The 8,926-nt window shown below is 40.7% G+C and overlaps 1 protein-coding gene across 1 annotated transcript; it reads left to right on the top strand.

Moving 5' to 3' along the window:
* The first annotated feature begins 4,537 nt into the window (after nt 1-4,537).
* On the top strand, nt 4,538-8,228 carry si:ch211-57i17.5 (usherin). The gene is made up of 6 exons (XM_040017076.1): nt 4,538-5,123; nt 5,760-5,923; nt 6,104-6,208; nt 7,229-7,300; nt 7,386-7,559; nt 7,818-8,228. The coding sequence occupies exons 2-6, from the start codon at nt 5,867-5,869 to the stop codon at nt 7,905-7,907; spliced, it is 498 nt and encodes a 165-aa protein (XP_039873010.1). The 5' UTR covers nt 4,538-5,123; nt 5,760-5,866; the 3' UTR covers nt 7,908-8,228.
* The last annotated feature ends 698 nt before the right edge of the window (nt 8,229-8,926 follow it).

The raw sequence follows: 8,926 nt of genomic DNA, 5'->3' as shown, positions 1-8,926 counted from the left end.
CATTATTTAGCATTTAATACAGCAGGAAAAATAGGCTAGATTTACAGTGTAGTCTATTATATTCACCTTGCAAAGTATGTCTATTAGGTGTGTGATGGCCAAATCCACAGCTGCACAATTCATATACACTCACTGGCCACTTATTTAGACACAGATGTTCTACAGCCTGTTAACACAAATATCTAGTCAAGTCAATGGATTTAGGCATGCAGACTTGGGCAAGGCAATCTGCTGAAGTTCAAACCAGCACCCGGAAGTGGAAGAAAGGTGATTTAAGTGAATTTGGGTTGAGAAAATGTCTTATTGAGGTGAGAGGAGAATATCCAGACTCCTTTGAGTTGATAGGAGTGCAGCATTAACTAAAAAATGGCCTGTATTTGTTTAGCGCTTTTCTAGTCCCTAAGGACCCCAAAATGCTTTACACAACCAGTCATCCACCCATTCACACACTGGTGATGGCAAGCTACATTGTAGCCACAGCCACCCTGGGGCGCACTGACAGAGGCGAGGCTGCCGAACACTGGCGCCACCGGGCCCTCTGACCACCACCAGTAGGCAACGGGTGAAGTGTCTTGCCCAAGGACACAACGACCAAGACTGTCCAAGCCAGGGCTCAAACCGGCAACCTTCCGATTACAAGGCGAACTCCCAACTCTTGAGCCACGATCGACTAAAATAACCAGCTGTTACAACCAAAGTAGGCAGAAGAGCATCTCTCAATTCATGAAGTAAATAGGCTACAGTGGCAGAAGCCTACAACAGGTGCTCCAAGTCACACTGGCTCACAGAATAGCAGAAAATGTTTGCCTGATCTGATGAATCTAAGTTTCTTTTGTGACATTTGGATCGTTGAATGAGAATTTGGCGTTAACAACAGGACACCATGGATCTATCCTACTGTTTATCACAATTTCAGGTGGTGTAATGGTGTGGGGAATATTTTCTTGGAACACTATTTTCTTGGAACACTTTGGGGCCCTTTGAGAATCATTTAAATGCCACATCTAACCTGAGTATTGTTCTTGATCATGTCCAATTCTTTATGACCACAGCGTGCACATCTTTAGATGAATGTTTTGCATGTCTTTGTCTCTGTCTGTCTCCCCTCACCCCAACCAGTCTCAACAGATGGCTGCCAGCTCGTCCCTGAGCTTGGTTCTGCCTGAGGTTTCTTCCTTTTAAAAGGGAGTTTTTCCTTCTCACTGTCACCAAAGCATTCACCCGTAGAAGGTCATCTGATTGTTTGGGTTTTCTTGGTTTTCTCTGTACTATTATGGGGGTTTTACTTTACGATATAAAGCACCTTGATGCAACTGTTGTTTAGTGTTGTTGTTTGGTGCTGTTTCGTTGAACTGAATTGCTTCCAGGAGGATAAGTCATGTCACAAAGATTAGTCACCCAATCTCAATCCAGTTGAGCAACTTTGGGATGTGGTATAGAGGTAAATTCACATCATGGAGCTGCTGACAAATCTGCAGCAGCTGTGCGTTGCTATCATGTCAATAATGACCAAAATCTCTGACAGGTTTCCAGTAACTTGATGAATCTGTGCCTCGAGGAACTGAAAGTGAGAAAGTCCAACCAGATACCAAGAAGCTGTACCTAACAAAGTGTCCAGTGAGTGCAAATATTACATCAGAATTCCAGTAACATGATAAGAAGGAGAGGCGACGAGGAAACGAGCGAGGAGGAGGCAACGCTAAACCTGAGGAATAAAGATGGATGAATTGTGAGAAAGACAAATCAGAATCCAAGTGAAGCCATTTGTCCTTTACCCCTCCCTGTCTGTCAGCAGAAGCCAAATAATCTCCTCATTTATCTGGGGTTAAAACTCACAGCGCGCACAGAGGGATTTGCAACAAGCTGGAGATTTTTCACACCATCAGCCGTCAGTAAGTGAGTTAGTGATCTTGAGTGATATATCCCTGTATGTCCCTCTTCTTAAATGAGTTAGTATGTGTCTAGTGGCCGTGTCGCCAAGACGTGCTGGTGATGGATGAGGCTCTAAGGAGATGGGCTGTAAAAAAAAGGCTGATTCTGGCACTCAAGGGTGAGATCACTTCCTCAATAAAAAAGCATTGTCCCGAATCATCACAGCAAGGTATGAATGCTGATTAGGGTATTAGGCGAAAGAGAACTCCGCTGTAAAAATAAATCAAATGAGCTGCGAGTTAATGCAGAGGGTCCCTCTGATACAGAGCTACGGTGTCTACGACCGGGGCCCAATGGCTTCGGATACAAAGACAGCAGTAAATAATGAGTAATTATTCCAAGTCCCTCATTGCTGGATTACAGGCAATGTCTTACACTCAACTAACCCTGCAAGGGCTTCTCTTAATAGTTGCTCTGTAATGGCCGCAGGGAGGCATAATTTTTAAGGCGTTATTGTCCTTAAGAAAGAAAAATATTCATGGAGAGTAATTATCACACTTTCTTAACAACGAGCTAAAGACAAAATGAGCTTCCGTGTCCTCGTAACAAAATGACAGAATTATCCAAAGGTCATTGAAAGAGCTGTATTTTTTAATGGATGTTGGAACTTTTTCCTAGATAAATGGTAAAACTGACGTAAAACAAAGATTTCATGATACACACTGGGAAAAGTGGTGGTAAGTTTTTCTTCAAATGCTCTTAGTGTAAGAAAAAGATTATTAACGCACTGATTTTATCTAACTGATTGGTCACTGGACCGTGACGACTTCCTTCCTGCGCTGTCACATAATCATCATCTATCTAGACATGTTAAAGGTGAGCAGGTGAGAAATTTCCCTTCTTTAGTAGATGAAGTGAAAGCAGATGGTAGTTGTGGCAGACTGTGCACAGATCATTCTGAGGACTTTAACAAGTAGGTAGGAAAACAGATGACACTGATACCTGCATCAATGCATACATCCAGGATACAACAGGGGACCATTTTCCATGTAGAATTTAAGAGGAGGAAGAAGAAAATAGAAAATAAAAGATTTCATGCAATCCTCTGGAAAACTGTTAGTAAAGTTATTCCTGTAGCTCTTTACTGTCAATCACCCCATCACCTCCACCAAAGCAGGCTGAACACCTGAAAAGTTGAAGGTCACTTTAAGACTTTGTGCACCAGTTTCTCCAGCACACAAATCGAAGGGTTTAGTTGATCTTTAATATCATTATTATTATTATTATTTTTATTATTTTTAAATAATGAGCATACATGTGACGGGATATGCAGCTGTTCCAAATCTCACTGCAGTGCAATAAAAAACTATGACTGGGTGTGAGGTAGGTTCACTCAGGAAAGGGCAAAGCCAGCAGTAGCTGCCTAGTGCCATCGTGTGGTCATACAGGATATTGCACAGGTCAGTAAGTTCACGTTATTCTCAGAAATATTTGGAGCTCATATTACAAAGTTTTTTCTTTACAAAAAAATATTTTAGCTTTCCCCCCAAAATGGTTATAAGTATATCCATTCACCCATACTCTTCCACATATCCGGTCCAGGGATGCAGTTGGGCTGGACAGGTCGCGAATCTGTTGCAGGACTAACACATTCATGCCTACAGCCCATTTAAAATCAGCAGTTAACCTTACATACATGTCTTTCAACTGCGCCAGCAATAACATGATGATGCATAAAATTCAGTTAAACAGTGTAACTGAAACTCATGCTGGCCAAAGGCCCCTTATGAGCCAGACAGTGTGTTATCCTTTAAATCAGTCACCGACAAAGGCTGCTTCCTTTTGAGTAATCAAAGTAGAATTAGTGGCGTAAAGGGCATACGATAAAAACAGAAGTTACCACATTACAGCTTTATCTTTAGATGGGTTTCTTTTTAGTCACTATTATTTAGCAATAAAGAAAAAGTGAGTTTTCCACCCAAAATTTAAAGAGAAACTCCAAACGTAAGATGACCGATTTCACTTGAAAATAAACTGAGCAAATATTATGTACAGTTTCCTCTTGATGCACACAAATAACCAAGTTAAACTCATACTGGTTCCTTTTTTGAAGCACAGATAAAATAAAAAGGTATTTTTTAAGAGCACAACTCCCCCAAAGGGCAGGGGCTACAGTAAAACTTTGATATTTTTATTACAATATCATGATGTCAGCCTGTTTTTTATTGTCATTGTGATGTCTTAGTGCATCATATTGAGACAATTAAAAGTGTTGTACAGCTCTCTCTGTGGCCTTTCATATGATATACAGGACGCTAAGGTCACGCTTAAATGCTTAGCCAACCTAGGCACCCATGTCCCCCATGACCTAGTATGTTGTTTTGAAATTTAAAGAAAATCCATAAAAAATTGTAGGCAATATAAAGTTTTTACTGATTTTCCCACCAATTTGGATGTGATGTTGATCTTTCACCTGAAGTAATTTGGTTGGAGCTGTTGCTGGTATCTACCATCTCACAAAATTTGAACTTGATAGGTTGAAAACTGTGGATGCCAAACTGCTAACAAACATGCAGAAAGACAAACAACTGGAGCAGATTATATATTTGGAATATAGACATTCTTGTGTCTTACACTATATTTATTGTGTTCATCCTCCACATTTGAATACTAGCTCTTCTGTTGGAGCTTGTCTGGTGTTTGTTTCTTATTACAAAGATATATTTTCAAAGTGCAACTATTAGCTTTTAGTGTAGCTTAGCTTAGCTTGTATAACTATTCCATCTGCCATCAGTTGATATGAGTGTCCATACTTACAGACAGGCTGTATAAGAAATGACTCACACTAGCAGTACACTGGAGGATCAGAGAGGTGATATGCTAACATGCCTCTTCAGGTGAGCTGAAACCAGACACCTGGCTGTTACCATGGCACCGCTGGGGGGTTGATCGGAGGTGGAGAAGGACTCAAATGCAGCTTTTTTCAAGGCTTCTTGAGCTATGATACTAGGCGTTTTGTCTTCCTCCTGCTGTCTGGGATTAATTTGTAACAAGACATGGCTGGACTCAATTGAGTGTTGAGTCCTGAAGGGAGCCAGTCAGCAAATAAAAGTATCAGATGTAAAATAGTGATGGGTGGACAGTGGTGATCCTAAACGCCTGGCAGGTCTTTGCCCTTCTGATCGATGTGTCACACAGCGAGGGGCTGTCAGCACCCCCCGCTACAGGCCGAACAACGGACATCAGCACCGGTGAGTCCCACTTCTCCCACACAGCAACTTTTTCCACCGACCCCTTCATCATTTTTCACCTGCTGTCAGTTTGCAGTGAGTGTCTGCAACATCTTGGGCAGAAATAGGCTGGTACTGAATGTTGGAACATGCTGGAAAACTGCATGAAATATTGCACATGTTATGCTCGCATCTTTTTGCCTTCAGGGGCCTACCTGCAGTATATGCTCTTTAATCCACCAATATCCACTGCCAGTCATGGTCTCTGTTAAAGTATAAATGGAATGAAAGTGTGGTCTTTGCTGCTTACTCCGAAGGTTAGAAACTAGGCCAAGCAAGCCGGAGTGTCTCCAGTTACAGTGTTATCTCTTCCTCGGCAAGCATCTGATCATCTTTCTTTCTCTAAGTGTTGATTTGTGACATGCAATCTAAACCCTACATGATAGACTTGTATGACCCTACAAGTCATAACTGTGCATACTTTATCTATGAATCTTTCATCTTTCATTTCATCTATCATCACTCTTGCTTGTATATTCAGATGATATCTGCAAAATAAAAAAAGAGACTATAAAGACTAATGAAGACAGAATAGCTTTGTGCAAAATTACCGTAATACATAATGCCTTTATGGTATTTACTGATTTATCATTCCAGATTCACCAAACCCCACTCCTCTTGTAGGAGGAGGAGGAGGAGGTGAGAGGGCAGAGGGAGGCCAAGAGGAGAGGCAAGTTGTCCGGGAACTGTGGTTCATTGTAGTGATGGCAGGCATTGCCCTACTGCTGCTCGCCATCGTGCTAGCTGTTGTGCTTCATAAGGTAAGATACAGCATCTGTGTTACTGTGTGTGAATGGTGGCAGACTGATTTTACTAATTGCTCTTTCCATTATTAATAAAAACGTGCATAAACTGCACGATAGACAACTGGCGCAATCATTGAAACCATTAGAAAGCAGCTTAAACCAAACTTTCCATTCCCGCTCTTCATCATGGCCTAGGCCCTGAACAAACCCCCATTCAGCAGAGAGAGACCTCCATTGGTGGCCCTGCCCATGCAGAAGAGGAGTCCCATGGCTATCTACCCACCCAGCAACTCTATGTTGGTGAGGGGAGATCTACTCTAGTTTCTTTTTGTCTTATCGCTTATTCAACATTTCACTTACAATTTGTAAGTGAAACTGTACGTGTCTCAGTAACCACTGGTTACTGACTGCAGCTAGCTAGCTGTGTTTGACTTATTCACCAGGAGTCACCAAGGCACCTAATATTTATATTATGAATGACACTCATGACTTTTCCTGATTAGACTTTTTGCCAGTACAACTGTATATACTACTATACTCCACTATAGTGTGATATACTATATATTTTATGCTATAGTATATGATATTGTTTAGTTTCTATACTATATTACACTATACTATACTATACTATACTATGCGTTTTGTACTATAGTATGCTATGTTATACTATAGTATATTACATTGTTTATTCTCTATACCAGCGGTGCCCAGCCTTTTTGGGCCATGAACCAGTTTATGTCCGACAATATTTTCCGGCCTTTAAGGTGTCGCGGATAAATACAACAAAATAAAACCACTACCAGTACCAAAAAAAAAGGAAGATTTAATGATAACACATGGGAAAAGACCCAGGGAAACTGAGTTAACGATAAAAACGATTTAAAAAAAAATTAATGATAAAAATGATAAAAACCCTTAAAACCATACGTTTTCACACCCGAGCCTCAACTCTATATACATTTCTTAGATAATAAAATGTGGGCTGTTGCCAGCATAAACTTTGAATAGAACTGATGGGCAATCAATACTACTATATTTTCCAAGGACGTATGCCATGCTGTCTGAGTTATTACCAGCATACACCACTCAAATTTAGTTGATGGGTAACATTTGAGTGTTTTCTTAGTATTTATTCTTAGTAGTTTCTCTGCTTAACTTTATTATTACCAGTTTATTAAAGAAGTTACTGTGTTATAAGTTACAATGTATTAAGAAGGCAACTATTTAGCAAATAAGAAAGGATTGCTAGTATTTGTAGCCCAGAAAATACATTTATTTCATTACTCTCAACTGAAAAATTCTCTCATTCATTTCCCCCAGTTTGATACTGTGCCTGACACAACAGGCTTCTCCAACAGTGTAACGCTCAAGGCCTTCACCATGAAGATGGAGGTAAAAGCAAATGTCTAATCTACATATACAAATACATTTTTATTCTATATGCAAGTGATACTTAGCACTTTTTCTGTCTTACCAGGAAGTGCTGGAAGCTAAATGTGAGCCTGGAGATGAGGATCCTCCACAGGGTGAGTTGGGCATCCTCAGTGTGAACTCCCTGAGGCGCAGCGTCAGCCAGGTGATGGATGGGAAGTCACTCACTGGAGACGATGACGTGTGGGATCCCAACATTTCAGGCCATGACAGTGGGATGGTGAGAGATCCCAAAAACTTATGCTGTGCCTGTTTAAACTGGAAGCACTAAAGGCCTTTTGCTACCGTCACAGCAGAGGAATGTAGTATGCTATATACTGCTAACCTATGACCTTCTCACTCTGCACATTCTTTACATTTGTCCACAGAACTGTAGGTATTTAAACACTCACAGGAGAGACAGACTTGCTTAATAAGAAAAAACATATCACTGGAAATATGACTATTTCCTTTAATAATCTCCATTCTTCTTCTACAGTTTATGGATGATGAAGAATTTGTTGATACAATCAAAGGTTTCAGCACAGTGAGGAAGGAGCACACCATGTTCACCGACACTAACCTGTGACCTGGCGGCAGGGCCGGCAACATCCTGAACAAGACTCTTAAAATGTTTAAATCCACCCTTTTTCATGTTCAGCTAAAGCGTCATAGCAGCTGGCTAACAGTTCTCTCAAGATGAGCCACAGCTGCAGTAAAGAGGGGGGGGGGGGAGTAAGAGGAGCCCAATGGGATTCGTGACAAGAACAGTGGAATAACTCTGTGAAGGAAGGAGAAGGGAACTGTTCTGACATTCAAACATTACAGAGTGGAAGGTGGAAGCAGCTGCTTGTGTGGAAGGAAAACTAGGACACATCTGACATCACCACTGGACACACAGAATTAAAGAGAAAAAAAATCAAAGATACAGACACATACGTTTGTTATTTATATCAAAGCTTTCCTGCCATTTTCCGCTGTAAACCCTTTGAAGTCATGCTGTATTTGGATGCTCTGTTAAAAAAATCTCTTATTTAAACCTTGGCATGTTCATTCAACTTTTTATGTCACTTTTTCCCATATTTATATATCATAAACATATCTCAATTTTTTTTTAAATTAACTTTAACACTTCCAAAGATGAAGTAAAGGAAAAAATATCTGGAATCATTAAGAGAAGCATTACACTATAAGAAGGTTTTTCCTTCCTAGGTTCATTAGTTACTATTAATTCTTAGTTATTATTAATCTCTGGCTCTCTCCCAGGGCGAGTCTTTTGTTGTGCCTCCCTCCCCTGACCTCCAAACTGGTCATGGCTGATGGCTGCCCCTGGCTGGTTCTGTGGGAGATTTCTTTCTGTTAAAAGGGAGGTTTTTTTTATGTGGCCCTGAGAGGCCAAACGGACTGGAACACCAGCAATAAGAAAAACGCTGCAAAAGCACACAAAGCACAATGGAAATAGGAAACACGACAAGAGAAATAGGAAAAACGACAACGGAAATGGGAAAAACCAAAACAGAAATAGGAAAAAACAGATTTCCAAAAGCACAAGGGAAGTGTTTCTGGGGAGGCTATAAAACGACGGACCAGTTGCAGGAACCCAAAACA

Source organism: Simochromis diagramma, unplaced genomic scaffold, assembly GCF_900408965.1.
Source record: "Simochromis diagramma unplaced genomic scaffold, fSimDia1.1 OVJJ01000802.1, whole genome shotgun sequence".
Classification (NCBI taxonomy): Eukaryota; Metazoa; Chordata; class Actinopteri; order Cichliformes; family Cichlidae; genus Simochromis; species Simochromis diagramma.
This window is presented reverse-complemented; position numbering and strand designations above follow the sequence as displayed.

Coding starts and splice junctions, on each gene's coding strand:
- si:ch211-57i17.5 (XM_040017076.1), top strand. CDS start 5,867: ATGGCAGGCATTGCCCTACTGCTGCTCGCCATCGTGCTAGCTGTTGTG. Junction 7,301..7,385: donor CCTTCACCATGAAGATGGAG/GTAAAAGCAAAT, acceptor CTGTCTTACCAG/GAAGTGCTGGAAGCTAAATG. Junction 7,560..7,817: donor CAGGCCATGACAGTGGGATG/GTGAGAGATCCC, acceptor CTTCTTCTACAG/TTTATGGATGATGAAGAATT.